General features: G+C 39.5%; 1 protein-coding gene across 6 annotated transcripts in view; it reads left to right on the forward strand.

The window, feature by feature from the left end:
• Nucleotides 1-21039, forward strand: part of fbrsl1 (fibrosin like 1) — a 356926-nt gene that overhangs the window by 88671 nt on the left and 247216 nt on the right. For all 6 annotated transcript variants that reach the window (XM_023343195.1, XM_023343196.1, XM_023343200.1 and 3 more), the window contains exon 2: nt 15903-16124. In XM_023343195.1, the coding sequence (XP_023198963.1) occupies nt 15903-16124 (222 nt within the window). The remainder of the gene's footprint in view (nt 1-15902; nt 16125-21039) is intronic.

Here is a 21039-nt window from a genome sequence, read left to right on the forward strand (position 1 = left end):
CCCAGAAATGTGCCTTGACTGAAACAGGAAAACTGTTGAGCAATGCTATTTCAGCTGGAAATCAGAAAAAGTAAAAGAATAGAATGTAGCTCCATCCCTTTAGCCAACGCAGTTTTCACCCAGTAACCAACAGGAATTTGTCTCCTAATTGAGCAATATGTTCTGTTTAAACTGATGTCTGGGAGGATCCATCATCACTATGTCTATAGAAAAATGAAGACAAGTGTGTGGTTATTAAATTTAAAAATGGTTATTACAGTTCAGACAGGTGCTGCCCTGACTGCAGTGATACATTATGAGGCTGCTGGTACATCTGTGCTTTTTCCTATCCTGTCGTCTCGGTCTGGGATTTCTTTGCACTGTCAACACCCTGCTGTGAGAACAAAGCCGACTCTGCACATAGATTCGGCTCACAGCAGGACATGATCAAAAATTCAACTTCTGTCAAAACACCTCTGGGTTAGTCAGCAGTGGAGAGGAAACTCATTTTTGTAATCTGTTTGGAACCACTGTCAGAAAACTGTCAGTAATCCAGATGGAAGAAAAAAAAATGTGCTTGTTAGTATTCAAAGCTCATTCCTTTCTCTTGTTGGAGAAGCTTGCCATTAAAGTCCCGGGTGTGTTTTTAGCAGTTCCACCCATGAGGATCATACTCAACAGTTGGTGCTGAAAATATGTTCGGCTGATTTGTTGACAGTGTGAAACCAACACAGTGTATTTACAAGAGTTTATGTGTTATTCACTTTCAGCAACGGGGGAATATCTGTTGCCGAGGCAACACTTCTCCTCTCGGGAGGATATAAAGGAAGGAGAAACCTGAGGAATGACACCAGGCCATATTTTTGGGCTGCAGTATGTGGGCTGAGCAGTGGAAATCTCCCAGATTTCCTGAGAAAAATCTAGCTTTACAGGACAAATAACCCTCTTTAGGAAGCACCTCTTATACTGAATGTTCCATCAAGTAGTTCCTGGATAAATCCAGAGGGGATAAGACTTATAATACCAGTAGCAGGTGAACTCTGCTTTAGGAATCAGACTTATTTTTAACATCTGTCTTATTCCAAGAAACTACCAAACAACTGCTTACATTTAAAAATGAATCAGTATTTTCATTGATAGGCCTGTCGCGATAAACGATAAATCGATTAATCGTACGATAAATTAAAACTATTGACGTCATTTCAATTATCGGCATTATCGTCTCTTCCGCCCTTTTTCTCTTTCTGTTGATGACACCGAATGAAAAAAGGCTCAACTCCGGTGCTCTCCACTGACCCTCCCTTCCTCATTTCCTTATTGTAAAGCCCAGCGCACACGACAAGATCTTAGAGCTGTCGGCCGATTGTCGGCCCATTTTTAAAACCTGACAGATCACACATTAGCCGACAGAAATCCTAGGTATAACGGTTCGATCGGGTTCGTTCCTGCTGTGTGGTGTCCAACAATGGGCACAAAATAATGGCTGCAAGTCCAGTGAACTAATTTTAAAACCAGACATTAATCAATGCTTTACTACAATCTACCTGCAATGCATGTGGCTAGTGTCAGCGTAAAGTCCTGACTGAATGAAAATCATTAGAACCTATTTACGTCACGTTAACGAAGAACAGCTGAAAAGTTACCGGGTTTATCAACTGCGGTAGCAATTTCGCTCCAACTCCTCCTCTTGTCATTTCTATATTCTTTGCATGTTGAATAAACATTAATGTTGTTTTCAGTCGGCTGGACTTCGGGTTCGCCGTGTCAGCTGTTTGGGATTCCCCGACGTAATTTCCCCTCAGAAAACATAGAGGAGAATCCGCGCTTCCTGATTGCTACCTGTCACATTCAACAGGTTGTGTTAAAGCTCCCGGTCGGGGAAAACCCCTGATTTGGATCGGAGCGGCAACGACGATCTACCATAACACACCACACAATCTTAGAAAGACCAACGTTTTAAGATTGTCATAAGGGGAAAAATAGGAGCAAAAAATCATGTAGTGTGAATTATTGCATCATGTAGTTGATGTGCCCATCTTCTCTATTTAAATCTAATTATTACTGAAGGGCAACATAATATACAGACTTCATAATCTGCACTCTTTTGGTTGAATGCAGTATTTATTTCCACTTTGGCTTTATGTTGTTTAGTTTTTATCAAGTACATTTTTTGTTAATGGAGACTGAGAATCTATTTTGTTTTTGGTTGTTTTGTTTATCAGCTCCAGTGTTAAATATTCTTTTGAAAATAAAGTGTATCTATCTTTAGCAGGAAATCACATGCATTATTACGTCATTTCCATTAAATCAGTGTAAAAAGGTCTTCAGACAATATTATCGTTTATCGCAATAATTTTTTGAGACAATTAATCGCTCAGCAAAATTTGCTATCGTGACAGGCCTATTCATTGAAACTAAGTGTGTATATTTTAGCTTGACAGCTCGGGAGCTGTAAATCATGCGTTCGCGGGGGATCAGTGCACCCAGCTGTAAAGGACCATAAAACACGGAGCCCGTGAATGCATGCTGGGCTTGCAGTCGGAGGAGAAATGCAGCAGCTGCAGCAGCATCAGCAAAGTGCTCAGCAACTGAGGCTGAGCAAATGAGTTGGACAGCTGAAACAAACAGCTCAATTAGTGTTAGCCAGTTCAGCCCACACATTAGCTGATGTAAAGTACAACATTTACATTTCAATTTATTTTCAGTTGTTTGTTTTTTTTACTCCGTAGCCGGGCTGGCATTTAACGAGCTTTCCATTTCAGCTAAGTAAAAATGTGTTCTCAGAAGATGTTTTTGACACAAAGTGTGATCTTTGCCAAATACATGTGCATTATCACAATGAACATATTGTGCTTTCGTGTTCATTCTCTAATTATCTCTGTGACTATTACTTGCAATTCTCAACTTATGCATTTATGTTGTTTTTGATTTTAAGCTTTTTTTTGGGTTTAACTACTGCTACAAAGTTGTCCTCCCACAGTCCAAGAATCTGCATGCTAGGTTAACTCAGCACTCTAAAGCTGCGTTTCCATTACAAATACAAAATGTTTTTGATATTTTGCTACTGTGGAAAACACTAGAGTTATGCAAATGGGGTGTTTGCAATAAGAAATGCAATTAAAATCACACATTAATATGCTTTTCCATGTGATAAGTCATTAAAAATTATGGTGGCATCGGATGTAGACACCTGCTTGAAATAGATTCATATTTCAGTCCGTGGCAACCATTAATGCCTTCACATACAGTGCACCTCCTATTTACTGAAGCTCCTGCCCCATAGAGCAAATCTTCCGTGTGGCAGCAGCAATAAGCAAACACTTCGTAGAACTACGTGTCTTCTGAGCTCGTCATACAAACTATAAGTCTCCTAAGAACGCTTGTAAACTGCGTCAATGGTCATCAAGTGGAAGCATTGTTGCGATGACGTGTTGAAGGGGGAGTGTCAGAAAGAGTTGGAGCTTCTTAAAGAGATAGAGGTCCAGTTTGTAGCCATCAGATATGGTTATGTGATAAAGTCAAATTTCTTATAAGTTTTTGCTATGGATAACATTTTCATAACAACTGAAGGCAACTTGATTGTGCTATAAAGTGGCGCTATGTGCTTGGAAATTGCATCAATCCAAGCTGCGCATCTGTGTAGCCACAGCAGCACATTACAGTCATTTCCTCCTCTGCTTTCTGTCTGCTTATTGCATTCATCTCATTTATACAGAACAATATGGTGGAGGGCCTGTTGCTGCTCATACTGGCCAGCTTCTTGTGATCTTGTCCAGGTGGTTTGGTCCATTTTCAAAATTTTCCAGCATTCCGTGGCTAAATCAAATCCACTCCGCCCCCAGCCTTGCCTGACTTGAAAACTCTGTAAATCGAGCACGAGTGCGTCCATGCATACTTACTCTCTCTCACTGACCTCTGGAGATATCGCCCTCGCACAACTCCACACACATGCAAGGATCAAGCATGTTTGGGTGTGGCCAGTGAATGGAGGGATTTAGCATTTGTGCTTTTCCATATATTCCTTATAGAGAGCCTCACACTACTCAGATGCCGTAAAGTGTTTCCATGTTTTGTCATTACAAACATGAGAAAATGGGCTTTAATGTGATCTTATGTAATAGACCATTACAAAAAAGGCATATATTTGTGCTCTGCTGTCTTTGTAAAATTTAGTGCCACCAACTGTCTTCAGACGTTTCCTGATCAATGAATAGATTTTACCTGTGCGATTTTGTCTTTATATAAATCATGCTGTTCTGTGAAGGTGTAGAGCAAAAAGTAGGTCATAAAACTTTGAAGGATATCATTGAAAATTGTTCAAACCGTCATGGGAATTAGGAAAGAGTATGGTGCAACTGTAAGCCATCCACCTAAACTAAAAGACCTGCCAAGGAGAGAAATAATTAGACAAACATCGAAGAGACCTATGATAACTCCAGACCCTGCAGATATTCACCGCTCAGAGGCTAATACTGTCACAGAACAACTATTTGTTGGGGATCCACAAATCTTGACTTCATTAAAGAAAGGCAGAATCAAACCCAAAGCTGAGAAAATCTACATTTGAATGTCGATTTTTTTTTTCTTCAGATTTGTTGAACATTAAATTTTTTTTTTTTTTTAAAACATCTTCATTTCAGCCAGTGCATAATCGTGAACTTATTTGATTTGCATTACCACATAAAATTCTCATTTACGGAGTGAGATAATAACGACCAAGTGAGGTGGGAAGAGCGCGTATTAGTTAGCTTTTATGAGTGGGATAGAAAAAGCATTAAGAGCTGCTGGACGCGAACACCTCACACCTTCTGTTCATTCCTCTGCTCTCCCATAACACTTTTCACTGCTTACATTCACAAAGAGTTAGGCCTCGTACTCTGTAGTGAAATTAGGAGCAAAAAAACACCGCGTTCATGAACGAAAGGGGAAAAGGATGTGGTTTATTTAGTGCGAGTTCTAGCCAATTAACAACAATGATACGCTGTAGAAATGTGTCGTCTCTCTCGTGTTCACAGCCTGATAATCTCCTTGGCACAAACTTTGTTCTCATTTTTGTTTTCAAGTTAAGAACCATCTAATTATGTGCTTTGAGAGAACGAAAGGAGGGGTGGAGAGAGCCAAATTAATCAGAATTGGAATTAATGTAGCTTCCAGCAAAACGAAACAGAAGGTGTACGCATTCTCTGTCGTGCTTCATGCACAGCAGCACCAAAAGCTAGTTGGTGCTTCATGATTAAATCAATCCCGTCGACACCATGACAAGTAAGGGAGATTTATCAGGCACGCCAGGAGCGCCGTAATGCGTGCAGAATCCGTCCAACAACTGAGCAATAAATCTAAACAACCCGACTGCAGCCAGCTTAAAGGGAGCTAAACACTGTTGAAGTGGTGTGACAAATGGCACTTCTTTGCTGCTTACATAACAAATGGGAAGACAAAAGAGCCAAGCTTTTCGATATCTTCCACATTGGAGTTGCAAGGCAGAAAAGCACAGGTGGGCCAGAGTATATAACTCAGTCCAGCTACAGCACATTCTTGCCGGAGACTGCAAATCTTTTTCCAATAGCAGCCCAGAAGCCGATTGTCAGACCATGATGACAGATGGGTGGGTTAATGTGAGGGGAAAACATCAAAGAAGCTCTGGACTGAATATAGTTGTCATACAGCAAGTGCAAACAGATGGTTGTATACACCTTTAGCATAAGTAGTGATACTCCTAAAAGGTGTTTTTTCTTCTTTGCTTTTAGAAGTTTTTAGATCCGTGTGCAACATCAACTCACAAATGAGCTTTATTCATTCACGTTCACAATATACTCTAAATACATTTACGGGTGAAAGCTTTTATGATGGAATACAAAGAGATGTGTATGTCTCGTTGTGGTTGTAGTGTTCTGCATTTACCAGACACTTCATTAGGTACGACCTGCTAGTATTTGTTTTGACACAATTTTGCCTTCGGCACGGTCTTGATTCTTGATGGCATAGATTCAGCGAGATGTCAGAAATGTTCCTAATGTTTTGGGTCATATTGACGTGATGGCATCACACAGTTACTGCAGATTTTTCTGGCTGTACATCCATGATGTCAACCTCTCAAGTCATCTCAAATCAGTTTGAGATGGCAGAGCAGTACTTATCAGAAGATGGGTACACCGTGGTCATAAGGGGATAGACATGGCAAGGAACTCTGATTGATTTTGACATTTCGACAATGGTCAATTGGTATTAAGGGGCCAAGAAAATATCCCACACGCCACTACCGCCACCACCACCCTGACCCATTGATACAAGGCAGAGTAGGTCATGACACAAAGTTTTTACCTCACCCTTTGAATTTTGTGGATGTAAGGCTCTGGATTAGTTTCTGGAAAGCTAAAAGATGGCTGATTGTTTATGAAATACTTGGACCCACTCATCTGGCACCAACAGCAATCCCACATTCAAAGTCGCAAGAGTCCCCCGTCTTTCTCATGCTGCTGTTTGTCCCTAGATCAGCAATTTGTCTTCACTTGAACTAAATGGCTAAGTGTTCTATGTTCCTGCCATGCGACAGGCTGATTTGATGACAAGGTGGCAAATATAAGCAAAGAGTATGAGTGCTGTAGTTTTTTTACACTGCTGCTGAAGTTTGTTCAGATGTCTTCAATTGAATTTGTAGCCTAAAAGATGTAGGGCAGATGTCTTGTGTCTGAGATGATGACTGCATTCTTACATCCTATCCACATGGAAATGTTTTTTTTTTCCTCAAATGGGTTGTTGATTTTAAAAACACGCATGTCCACACCGTTTTCACCCACAAGGAAACATAAACCCCCCCACACTATTTTTACTCCCCCTGACCTGTGGCGCTGAACATAAAGTATGGGACATGCAGATAATGCCTCGACACAAAACGCAACGAGAGTATGTCGTCGTTCATCAGCCTTGACTTTTCGGTCAAATAGTATAGCATACGCAGAATTTCTTGAAGCTGATTGATGAGGTTCTGCAGCACAACTACAAACACATAGTCCACCGTTGTTGTTATGTATGACGCATTCAGGGTTGTAGGTCGGGTTAGAGGTTGGACTAATATGTCAGTGTTTTCTCTAAAGGGGCATTCTCACTATCCACATGAATACACATTGGGGAATTTTTCGCTATAGAACCAGGAAAAAAAAAAAAATCTAGTAACGATTAAGAACTGTCCAATTTTAGTCAAAATCTTTCCTGTGTGGACTGGGCCTATGAGACTCAAGAGGCTTTCATAGAAAGGCTAGAGACTAAACACAGACTTAAGATTTGGGACTTAAGGCTCTTAGGCAGTGTTTATCTCAGGTAATCAGGGGTCAAAATAAGCTGATAAGGAAGCTCCAGATGTCAGTTGAGGCTGGCATGTCCAGGTCTTCATGTGCATTTTATCAAGGACATTCAGTTCTCATGCTGAGTTCTCTGCTAAATGACTTCAGGTTTATTCAGTATGAAACAGACTTACCCTGTTTCCATCGTTGTACTTTATTCAATGTTAAACCAGCACAGATGATGATTTCTTTTCTTACTCTGAAATTAGATATTAACCAGATATTTTTTGTATTGTGCTTTTTATTCTTTTATTGTTTTTGTTTTCTTTTTTATGTAATTTGGACTTTGAGTCTGAAATAAAAAAATCTATCTATCAATGCTAACCAATTTTCAATTTTGTCTTCATACATCAGTGTATTTTTATAGTTAACATTGTGCCACATCATTAGAAATAATTCACAACTTCTCTCTGCAGTCTGTTTCAGTGCTGAATGAATAGTTGAAAAAAGTAATTATTAAACGTCCATGTATTTACCAGAAAAACAGTGCATGATTGAAATGAATAACGTTTACAAATGCAGTGTTATTTAATGAAGGAACATTCATCTCAGTGATTAGAGACTTCTTGTACTTGAGAAAAAAACATATTTCTCTTGCATTGAATTAGGACTAGAGGTTTATTTCACTAAAAATTGCTTAGAGGAAGGACAGTTCAATCTATTGTGCTTTAGTAAGCCTGTTATAGTTTCACTTCCACAAATATTACTGTTTGAAAGAATTTTGATTGTCATTAGCAAAAGAAATAAATTCCAGCAACTCTTTTATTCATAATTTATTAACCTTTTCTCTCCTACATACAATACAAATCTTTGTCAAAGTTAATGCAGACAGAAGGAAAGTTGTAGATGGCGAAGGGATAGAAAAGTTGTTGTGGACATTGGAAATTCTGCACCACACCCTTTTAAAAACCTGAAAAACATAGAAACTCCCATCAAAGTAGATCTCAGAGGAATCCCTGTGTTTTAGCTCCGACTGTAAACTTCAAAGGTTTTTCCCACAAGTTGGTAGTCAAAGGATTAGGACTCCAAGACAGCAGCTGTGCTAACATCTAGAACTGATATGTATGGGTGGTTTGGTTAAATATGTATTGTTACGTTCATAAACAGTGTCTTGATACACTTCTTTACTTGATTTTTTTCTTTTTTTAGCATATGATCTATTTGATTTAGCTTTTAATGAAGAATGGAAAGCTGTTTTGAAATCTCCTAATTGCCAGTTTAGTTTTCCGCTCCTGTGCGACAGAGGGCACTTTTCAAGATTACACTGTAAACTCTTTGTGGCACTGCTTATTGTCAAGGGAGGTGTATCCTGCAGAGCTCTTTGTGTCTCTTAAATAATTACTGGCCTTAGAAAGAGGAGAGTGCAGGGGAGAGAGCTGGTTGGCAAGCATTAGACGGCCCCGCATGTCTTTATCTGCAGCTCTCTTTGCTCAAAGCGTCTACTTTTTCTTCACTCCAGGCTGTGCTTGTGAGGAACCCCTTCACCCTCTGGTTTATGCATGTCTCAATCTGGCCCCTCGGCCTTTTTGCAGGCGGCGTCAGGAGCGCTGACATTCCTCTGTTCAGAATGCATGAACTCTCCTTTGGGAAGTAAATCTGTTTCCATAATTGGTCCCAAGACCGCAGGATAAATCAGACATCCCCTCGCTTAATTGTTACCGGCGCAGAAACCCGGGTGCTGGGCTGGACGTAGTCGCAGCCACATACACACTTGCACGTCTCTCCCCGTGCAGCTTGTACCAGTTCTGTTGCCAGGGTAACATGATCAGGTCAAAGCGGTTGAGTGATCTCTCCTGTTCCCAGCTGAGGACACTCCCCCCACCCCACCCTCTCATTCCCTTCACCGCCACCTTCTCACCGTCTCTTCACTCGCCCATCTTTTGCTCTTCACTCTCTGTCCATCCTCTTTATCCTCTCCTCTCTGCCTCCTCTCTGTCATACGTTTCCTCTGCCTCATCACATCTTGATCTGCCTCTTCCTCACTGCTTGGTTTCTGTCTGCCACACAGGATCAGAGTGAGAAAGGTCAGCCTTTATTTGCCTGCTGGGTTTCAGTAAAATAACTATGCTAACACACACAGGTGTTCTTTGAAGTGGACAGAGAGATGGCAATAATGAAGTCGTATCACGCGAAGCAATAGCAGATAAAATCTAACTATACATACAGCTCTGGAAAGAATTAAGAGACCACTGCAGTGAACCCTTTTGAAAACCTCACAATTATTCTAACAATTATTGATTACTGAACTCTTCCCGAGTTAAAACAGTAGCATTGTTGTTTCTAAACAAATATGAACTTGTTGTCTGTGCATCATTTGAGGTGTGACAGCATTCATCTTCTTCGTTATTTTGACCATTTCTCATTTTTTGCAAATAAATACTAAATTTTTGCTTGGGATTTCGGAAATATGTTGTCAGTAGTTCATAGAATAAAACAACAATGTTCATTTTACTCAAATATATACCTATTAAGATTTAAACCAGAAAACAGATCATTTTGCTGTGGTCTCTTACTTTTTTCCAGAGCTGAATATTAAATATGTTTTTCTGAAAAGGTGCGTCTGTACTAAAGCTGCACTATGTATTGAATTGCCATCACAGTAGTTCACAGCTATAAAAGTGTGTTTGGATGTAATATTTGGTACGGTGATGTGCAAGTGTTGCACAAGCAAATTTCTCATGCCAGTATTTTTGGATATACATTTAGTGTCCAAAATGATTGATGTACATTTTTAGAGGCTAAGCTCATAAACAGTACTGGGACATTGGGATGTAAGAAAAGATAAATGTGAGTTAATCATATTTGATATTGCCATCCCAATGTTCAGTAATAGTATTGCAATTAAATATTTACCTGATATTGATCACTCGTAGTCCTTAAGTTAACTCTTGCATAATCAAAATGCTGCCATCATTTTCAAATATGGCACGTTTCATGACAGTGGTTGGAACTTTAAGCGATGGAAACTACATCTTTGCTGTAGCCTTCATGTTACCTGCTGAAAGTCTTGCTCTCGCTCACTTTGTCACAGCTTGACAACTTCAGAATTGCCTCTACATGCTCTTGAACAGTGTGTGTCACCAGGGGGCCCTAGGGAGGCCTTATAAAATAAAAACATAATTTTTTTAATCAGAACATTTTCATACATGTTTTTTCTTTATCATTCTTGTAAAAGGCAAAATATTTTATTGAAATGCTATGAGACATGCTTATCTTTCTGATGGACTGCCGGTCAAATTTATCAAGCTGCTTTGCCCCTCAAGCTAGCATGGCGCGGACGGCTTAAATTGAGAGGTATGAGGCAGCATTTATGCTAAGCAAACATAATAATTATTGAAAAGAAAGTAAAAGTTCTAAAATTTGATGTTTCTTTACATATTTTGTAGCATCGTTTTGCGAAGGGGGTTCCTCCTCAGAAGCTAACGCTGTTTTGAGGGGCATAGCATGGAAGAGTTTGGGAACCCCCGCTCTAGAAAATACTGCTTAAAATAGCTTCTTCCTCGCTTTGCTTCTCCTTACTAACACTAAAAGTAACTGTTTTTCCGTCTTTTGCTGGTTGTAACAGCTTTTGATCTGCAAAGTGTTGCTATTGGTGTGATTTCTTAGCACTTATAAATGGCAGGACCACTATTGTGAAGCGCAGGGGGAACTTTTCTACCTGAAATTGGCCCCTTTTTGATTACTGGACAATTTTTCTATGCATCTCTAAGGACAAAAAATTAGCTCTCTTTGAATAAAGATAATGTGTTAAATGACAAAGGCATCAGCCTGATTGTGCTAATTAACTCCTTATAGAGGTTTTAGCAAAATTACATACGCGTGTCTGCAGTGGCACTATTACTTTTACAGCTTATTGAAAGACAAAATAACCACAGGGATTTGCTGCACAAAGTCCATGTTTCTATTAATAACCGCGGAGAAGGAAGCTTGCCCTCCATCATGGCTGACAGTCACAGTTGATATTTAGCTCTGACTTAATGGAGTAAAAATCCTGGTTCTGTTACATGCACTGGCGTAACAGCTCTTTAAATATGGCCCTCCAGGTGATGAATGGCATGACAAGTAGTCTGTTAATACCATCTGGTCCCTCGTGAGAAATGATTGTGTTTCTAGATGAGGTGAGAAGAGCTGCTTTGTGCTGCTGGGATGTCAGCGAGATAATGTTTAACCGTGCTGTCAAAGTGGTGTCAAACTGTGAGCGGGGCTTTGCTTACAAACCGTTTGTCAGTGTTTAAAAATGTATTTCGCAAGAGTAAAATGACAAGACTGATACAATAATTACTTCCCCCCCCCAAATACAAAAGCCTTAGTGGTTTTAATCTTTTATTTGGCGCTGCTTTAATTAGCACAGCATGTGAGTAATCAAGTGTTTCCCTTGCACAGCAAAAAAATTGCCGCCAGTGTCGCACCCAGCCTCCAGAATGTTTGAATGATTTTTTTTTACTTCCAAATCTACAGAGAAGGAAATCCTAAATCTCTGTGTGCGTGTGTGTGTGTGTGTTCAGTTGCTGACACATGGACACCTGTTGCGATAGAAAGTGTCCCACCATCTGCTAACTTTCCAACCTTGGGCAGATCATTTTGCTTCATTTGGGCTAAGTTTTGTTGGTTTTAGCTAGATGCTTATACATCAGTTAGCTGTGGTGTCTACTGAGAGCGTTAGGCTGTAAGGTTACTGTTTCAAAACACGCTGTACTTTGTCTACTTCAGCTCACACCAATCAACCTGAACTGAGTTCAATTCTGCCAGTATTTCTGTCATAAAGCTTAAACGGTTCCTCTCACGTCCATTTTAAGGTTTAAATAACAAGAAAAAGTCTCTGGTTACTTGTTTGTGCCAGAGAGCAGAAGGGAAAAATGGTCTAGCCTAAAAAACTGCTGACCAAACACTTCAGTTAGAAATGTCGAATATACTCAACATTTGCCTAAATAGATGTTGATTTAATTCTTCAGAAATACGTCACTTCAGACTTTAATTTTGATGACTCAAGGCAGGTGGTATGTGCTCAAACAATGACCAATTCCAGGCTGGAAAAGGCCATGTTTTAACATCCAGGTTTTAGTTGCACACCTTAGAATTAGTGATGCACCGATCCGATATTAACACCCGTATCGGTCCTGATATTGGAAAACATTCCAGATCGGATATCGTGAAAATGCACCTGATCCATGAAGGCACATCTACTCAATCCAACTCTATCCTTTGTGCTGTGAGTGATGTCATCTTTTTATAGCTTATTTATTTACATTATATTTAGAATTCCCAACTAATTGCACTTTCTGAACCATTTGAAGGGTTTGTTGCAGTTTATTTTTAACATGTTTGACCGATGTAGTCAAACATGTTAACATGTAAGCTTCAGTTTCTTTGGCTGCTGTACTCCTAATTGCGCTGACTGAACAAATTAAAGTTGCTTTTACATGTTTGACCAAGCTTGTGAAGCTGTTGGTGTATTGAAGTGCTGTACTGATGTGCAGTTATCAAATAAACTTGTCATTTAGTAGATTTACGTCTGTGTTTTAAAAAAGAAACCTCCAGCATTGTTTTTCTGTATCGGATTGGTATCAGTAAATACCAAACCCCTGATATCTGTATTGTATCGGAAGAGAAGAAAGTGGATCGGTGCATCCCTAGTTAGAATGACGTCAAGCAAGATAAAAATGGTGCGTTAGTTCAACAGTTATTTTCTGCGCTTTATAGATACACCACTGACGCATAGCATGATCCATAATATCACTTGATTAGTGGGTGTTCTCAATAGATACTCCTTCATTGTCAGTATATTTCATCTTGGGTCTGTTCAGAACAACATGCACTGAGGCAGCCATCTTCTCTGTGTGCCTGCTGGCGTTTGAGGGCAGAGACGGATAAACCAACCATTTATCTGGTGAAGTTCTTTCCGGTCTGACCCGGCTGGTTATGTCTAAACCACTGAACTGGTATCCACCCTCCTTCAGAATTATAATTAAGCCAACACATCCCACTAGACTTTCCCTCACAGTTACCCACTTGAGTCTTTTCACTGAAGCATTTTTTTTTGCATAGATCCTGGAGTCCATTTCATTGTTGAAAGGAATGAGTTGTAGGAAGGTTACCAAATGTGTTTAAATAAAAAAAAAAGATGTCATTTCTAACCATCACAGTAGGTTCAAACATTAAATAAGAAAAAAAACCTCTCTCTCTCTATGTGTAATGACTTCACCTGAAGAAAAATAAAGTCTTAAAATTATCTAAGACGAGTCCAGAACCAAAGACTTGGAAAATCTGTGGGGGTCATCTGGACCGGGCTGTGGAAAAGAGAAGCTCTCGTAATTTAGTTATATTTGGAGAACATGTGCAAAAGTAGAGAAGAAAACTGTTGCCAAGTCTAGATGTGGCATGTTGATAGACTCCTAAAAAAGAACACCAAGTGCTAAAATGGAATGTGCCTTAACAAAGTTTAATCCAAGGGTATGCATACTTCACTAAGCAGGTTATTGTACCCCTGTTTATTCTGTTTAAAATGTTTTCTTTTCAGATGCATTCATTTCTCAGTTGAACTCTACTGGATAAATGTCACTTGGGAAGTGAAAGATACTTAGAGTTGTCCTTTTGACATTGCATAAAACTGACATTTTCTCAGAGATGTTTCTACTTTCTCTATCTACTTCAAATGTGTGCAGAGTCCAACATTTCCAATCTCAGAATAAAAACAAACTAATAATTCTGACGTGGCTGCAGGTCCTTGCTGCGCCTCAACGTCAAACTGTGCTAATTGTGACGACGACGGCTGAAATCTCCACCAGGCTTGTTGCCGTCTCACAGGAAATGATGCATCCACGATAATTTGATTTATGTCTTCCACAGTAACGTCAGGTTTGAGGAAAGAGAACAAGCTCGAGCTCTTACAGTAACTAAAGCAGCACTTTGAAGTGAAAATATTTTTTCTCCCTATATTTAGCATTCTCAGCGGATTTCTTGGGGGAGGACGTAAAAAACAACAACAACCCAGAGTCGGATATCAGGATGTGCTAAATTGTTTTTGAATTCCTACAAGCAAACACTGGTTCAACCCGGGCTGTAGCCGAATTATAAAAGGAACGATTACTTAAAGAGGGGAATTGCTTGGTCATAGTTGAACTGTGAAGCAACTATATTTTCTGCAGTGTGCAATAAAGGAGCACTTCATATCATAAGCTCATTATATCTGAGCCATAAAGTGATTATGTTCTCCAGTACAGCATTGTTCTGCTGCTGACAGGATTAAAGATGACTTTAAAAGAGGAGGTTTAGCATCGCTCCGCTCTAGTGTTTGCTTGTTTTCTATAAGCCAGAAGTGAAAGGGGCCGTGCACTTGACTGTTTGCCAGCTGCGGCACACCCACCGTCCTTTCTTTTAACGCATTTATCTCCTGCCAGTCCGGCTATCCATCTACATATGCCCGCCTTTGTTCTCGTTGGAAGGCAGCGTGAGCCGCAGCTTTTCACGAAGCCGTCAGCGCCATCATTTCAAGGTTTTTAGAAAAATCCTTGAAATGTTCGAGACTGTAAATCTGACACGAGTTTTGCATTGATCCGTCTGTCACTTGATGCTGGATTCTGATTGCGCTTTGTGAATTATTCCTACCCCTTGAACTGTATGCTACGTATTTTTGGTCTAGTTTCTAATGCAGATATCTAAGTGCTCTTGAAAGGAGGCAAAACTAGATGCATCACCTTGTTTTAAGTCAATAATTTCTTAATATCTTGATAAAAGTGAAATTATCTGCCAGTGGAACTAGTACTATCTCATTAGCATTAGCATTAAAACAAGCACTCTTGCTGAAAAAATACTAGTAAGCTAATCTTGTCTTATTTTTAGTGTTCTAAGATATTTGCACTAGAAACTAGACAAAAAAGGTCGTACAATTTTGTGGTTTTGCAGTGTTCAAATGTTAAGTTTCGTCCTCACTGTATAGTTTTGTGATTTTTTTTGTGTGTGTTTGTTTTGAATTATTTTACACCCTTGAGTAACATTCAATTCAATCAATTACTTTCAGTAGTCACCTTATTATTAGTCTATTTGGGCAGTTGGAGTAGCTTTGTTGCTCTAAACTTAGCTTCTAGTGTTTTGGGATATGTCTCTATCAGCTCAACACATTTAAAGACAGAATCTTTTGCCTTTTCTTCGTTCTAAAATTACTCAATCTCAGTCAGATTGAACGGAGAACATCTGCGAACATCAACATTCATGACTTAACAGACTGGAAAGTGAACCTCCACTTCAGTGTCGAGTTTCAAGTGGCGGCCTCTTACAAGCTTTTCATGCAGGGTTCCTCTACATGTACATAGGCCAAAAAAATAAACTTTTGTCTCCTCTGTCCATATGTCTGTTGTGCTCAAACTTCAAATATACCTTCTTACGACAAAATGACACTCGAGGTATTGAAAATTTCACCAAGACGCTGAACATTGTCTTGTAATAAAATCCTGTAACAAACATATCTGAGGTTATTTTTTTTATACCCTACTCATGCTGTTTATATAGTTTTAATTTCTGGATGCTTGAACACATGTAGCACGAGCATCTGCCGAAGTCTGACCGTGACATCTTCTTTGTCTGTAGAAGAACACCAGTGTCATGAAGAAGGAGACGAAGGAGTGGTGGAAGGAGAAGAAGACGACGAAGCAGCAAAAGCATGAAGACGAGGACAAGGAGGAGGAGGAGGAGAACGTCCAGCCGGCGGTGGACCCTCTGGAGAACGGCTTCCTGCACCACGCTCAGCGGGAGCAGGAGAGGATGAACGAGAGGCTGCTGAAGAAGACGTACTCCAAGAAGAACAAAATGGTAAGCGTTTACTTCTGGGTTGTATGGTTCCAGTCTGGCCCACTTGAACGGAAGCCAGGTAAGGTCTAAAGTGTTGGCTGTAGGTAGAGGAGAGGTCTAACGGGGAGAGAGTGTTGCTTTTTTACTCCTTTCAGATTTATGAGTGAATTTACTGACCTTTCACTTTTTGCTGTCTTATGTGACCTTTTAGTAGGATGTAGGATGTTTCGTCAGTTGTTGTTGCAAGGATTTTATATCACATTTCTGGTTTGCAATCTGCAATCTTTTTTTTATTTGATGGGTGCTTGTGTTTACAGTTTCTGGAGTGGCCAAGAAGGTCAGTCTGTTGAATAAACCACCTTTCTTTGCAATTTAAAGTTCCAATTACTTTCAGGTGAACTTTCACACTTGAGTTCAGTTACTGGCAGTTTTTAAAAGGCCGTCAACAAATATAGCCATACATGTTATATTTATCCCTATCAACTTTGATCAGCTTCCCTATTCCTATTAATGGAAAGCACATTACCACAGCATGATACATCCACTACCATGTTTCACGGCAGGGTTGCTTTGGTCAGGATGTTAGTTTTCAGTCAATGTTAGTTTTTTCTATGTTAACTAAAAAAAGATTCTGGTCACAACTGACCACAGCACCTTAGTCCATATTTTTGTTGTGTTCCCTACATGGCTTGTAGCAAATACAGTGCACCCCCACTTAGCTGCAGTTCAGTATTTGCGGATTCAACTACTCGCAGATATGTCCTGTGGAATTTAACTCCAAATTATTCACGCAAAATTTGTCTATTTGCTGGTCCTTTGTAGAGCACATGAAAAAATCCAGCTTGGGAAACTGAATTACCTCAGTGCATTGCTAATTGACACTCTATTGGCTGGTGTTTGCTAAACAGCCAATCCCTGCACACCAGTCATTTCCTTTGGCACTGATTGGGTGTACCTCCTAGAGCAGCAATAAGGAAGACTGCAGATGTTAACGTCTTGTGCTAAGACGGTTTCCACTGTTCACATTCATTAATATTAAGGCATATTTGGTGTTTGATTTCTGAAAATTAAGCACTTATGTTTGTTTTTAGCACTGGCCTCTAATATTTGTGGATTTTAGCTATTGTGGGCTGCTGTGGTACCCAACCCCCTGCAAATACCAGAGGTCCACCACACTTGTTATTGGCTTTCTTTCAACAATGAACTTCCTCTGAAGTTCAAAGGGTACGAACATTTTCGACAGGCCCTGTGAATGTGTCCTGATAAAATGGGTGTTTTGGGAGTGTACTCCTCTGCTCATTTAACTTAATAAAACAAAAGAAGGAAACAGATGAGATCGACTGGACAGGCGTGTTGATGGGGGAAATCAGGCACACAGCACTTTTGTTCTGTCATTAAGAAGATCCCTGTAAAATGTTTGTTTACCGCTGAGCCATTGGCTTCCAGAACTGTTTGTCTTTCATGAACAAACTGATAGTTTGCTGCCTTCAGGTGGGTTTCCACTCCAATCCCATCCCTATTTTCCCTCCCTCCATAAGTGGCTTTCTGCTTGTGCCGATAGAGGACTGCCAATATCCTAAGCTTTAAGCACACTGCTGAGCCCACCAAGTCTGAGTCTGTCCCACTGAGATAGCTCATTTATGTGTTAACAGTTTGTTTAAATGGCGGATGTTTTTATGCTCTTGTCCGAAGCCAACATCCACTATAGGGCTGTTGAGGATAAGAGGGGAAACATAGTCAGGAAGCCAAAGCAAATAATGAGGCAATGCAGCCCGGAGGCCTCCACCACAGACGAAAATATCTCTCTCAGATAAGATTTCCTCAGGAAGTTAACATGGCTGAAAACGTGTTTTGGCCGTGATACTTAGTTTGCTGAGAAAGTATGCGTTTAAGTTGCTGCTCTTATCCAGCGTGCAACGAAGCTTCAGCTACTGAATCACATCTACATTCCACTACAGGTATTAAAACTACTGTAAAACCACGGCCCACTGCAACTTCTGCCATTCTGAACTTTATGTTTTAGAGTCACTTATGTTTTAGATTTAAACACGATCAAATAAAAGAATACTTGCTAAACAGTTCCCAGAGGAATCCAAGATCAGTAACTGGTTTTTTATGCAAATTTTGAAGTAACGCGTTCGAAAAGGTTGATAGAAAACAGCAAAATTTGAAATAACTTCCTCAATTTCACAAAAAGATTTAATTAAAAAAATCACCCACTTGAGATGGTTTTTGGCTTTCCTGAAAAAAGAAAAGAAAAGGAGATTGAAGCATATTTGTAGAGTAAGTTCTGGTACACTTTCGAAAACGATTAAGAAAAAACATGCATCCACACAGAAAGATGCAGCGCCGCAGAAAATGTTGTAGTAGGTATGCTAGTCCAACAGGTGGCACTGTAACACCCTTAGAGAATGAAATAAAACACACAGAAAGACGCCCTGTTTATTTTTGCGACTTAGGCTTATAATGTATTGAGAGGGAGATGGAGCTATGACATCATCATTAAAAAAAAAATGCATGTACAATTGAAACATGAAATTGGCATCCTTAAATGTATCCACTTTGAAACCCGGTTTCAAAAATGATTGTTTCTGGTCTTATAAGACTCCGAATCCATGTGGATGTACAGCCTAAATGACAAAAACACCTAAAAATACACACTTTCTTTTTTGCAACATTCTAAAGCTTTGCTCAAAAGTCTCATGACAAACAGAAGGAAACATAGCTAGTGTGCTTGAACAACTCGTCTATATACTGTAGCTGTCGGTCCTTTAGTATCTCTACCACAATTGTTTTGTTCAAACTTACCTCAGAAATAGCTGACACCAAGATTTCGTCTACCAATAGGCCATATGACAATTGTCTACTACAGGTAAGAGCAGTGAATATTACTGATGGTAACTTCACTTAAAAACATCCAAGCTGTCCCTTCTAGACCAGCTTGTAGTTCTGACTCGCAGCCTGGGAACAAGCTGCTTCGCTGTACTTTGTTTACAGTATGTTGGCTAACTCAGGGTAACTGTTGATGTTAGTCTCACAACCACATTTCTGCATAGGCCGTCATTGTTGAGGCGTACCAGCAGCTCTGCAATGCTCATGTGAAGTAGAAAGCAACAAAATGCCACTGCAGGAAAAAGTACCTCTCATGAGTAATCATGTTGCATACCTAATGAATCAAATCTACCATGAATTATTCATCTGCTAATCCAAATCTCAGCTGGAGTGTTTCTGTGTCAGGTTTTCTCCCTGCTGTGTGGGTTTTCTCCCAGTGCTTTGGTTCTGTACCGCAGTTCGAAAACTTGTTTTGTTGGATTAACTGAACACTGAAATGCTCATTCTTTCTGTCCCGCTGCTGATGACTAACTGTAGTCCCCCAAGGCCCTGAACAGGGCTAGGTTGTATGTGTCTAAGTAAGAAGGAATGAATAAGGAAACTAAGAAGGAACCAAGGAAGGAAGTAAGAAGGAACCAAGAAAGGGATGATGCAAAATAAGGAAGAAAGGGCTTTGCTTGTATCTAAGGAAGGAAGAATATAGGTAGGAAAGAATGAAGGCTCTAGGAAGGAAAGAAAGGAAGAAGGAATGATTTAGGAAAGAAGGAACCAAGGAAAAAAATTAAGAAGGAAGGAAGCAGGAAGTAAGAAATTAGGAAGCTTGTATGTAATAAAGAAGGAGCAGTTTAAAATAAAGAACTAACAAACAACATAAGAAAATACGGAGCCCTCCAGGGGACATGGGAAAGTTTTTTTCTTTTGCGTTCCCTCGCAAAACTGTACTGATCAGTTCATGCGGCATAATTGAATATTGTACGCCTTTCTTACGGTGACCGCCGTACTTACTTTCTGCTTTAATATAAGGTTATGTAAGGATTTTCCATGAATGTTAATATCTCGTTGTGAAATATCTGAAGTTTTATATCTTTTTTTTTAGGATAGAAAGGCGCCACAAACCTGTGATATAAACAGAAACTTTCCGTAAGAAGGAAAGAAATAAAAATACATCCTAATTTTGACTATTTCTGAGTTATTATTGCTGGGTAATTAGTCATCTGACAGTTTTGATTGTGTCTCTGTTGTGCTGGTTGCCTGAATGGTTTAAAGGGCCGTTTTCATGTTCAGTTCCATCTCAACCTTAACAGACATAAACATGCAGTGAATAAATCGATTTTCAATCAGTTTTTTGCACCAAAGACTTAATAATAATAATAATAATAAGAATAATAATAATAATAATAAACACGGTTTGTTATTAAAAACACGACAAACTAATGATGATAAAGGGCCGCACTAGGTTAACTCTGGGAATCTCATCTGTCTGTGTATCAATCAACTCCAAACCTTTTCTTTGTTCTGTCACAATTATCGATTTATTCCATTTTGATCATCATGCTCCAAACTTTGTAAGGACTGACCGCCCCACTCACTGCTTCCTAATACACACAAAGCCAGTATCCTTCGCATTCATACTTGATGACGTCACTCCCACATCGACACAACCACCACCCAGGTGTCAAAGTCGCGTGCTCCTGTCATATCAATAATTACTTATTTCATTCAAATGGCTCTTACAGAGCCTCAGTGAAAACGTGTTTATTATTATTAACTGTTTGGTGCAAAACACTGATTGAAAATCAATTTTTTTTTTACTGCATGTTTATGTCTGTTAAGGCTAAGATGGAGCGGCACTGAAAGCAGCTCTTTAAACCATTCAGACTACGAACACAACAGAGACACAATCAAAACTGTCAAATGACTTATTACCCGTGATAATAACGCAGAATAGTTTGGATGTATTTTTATTCCTTTCCGACTTACGGAAAGTTTTTGTTTATATCAAAGGCTTGTGATGGCTTTCTATACTAAAGAAAAATATATAAAATGTCAGATATTTCACAACGAGATATTAGCTTACATGGAAAAACCTTACATCACCTTGTAA

The sequence above is a fragment of the Xiphophorus maculatus genome, chromosome 12, assembly GCF_002775205.1.
Source record: "Xiphophorus maculatus strain JP 163 A chromosome 12, X_maculatus-5.0-male, whole genome shotgun sequence".
Classification (NCBI taxonomy): domain Eukaryota; kingdom Metazoa; phylum Chordata; class Actinopteri; order Cyprinodontiformes; family Poeciliidae; genus Xiphophorus; species Xiphophorus maculatus.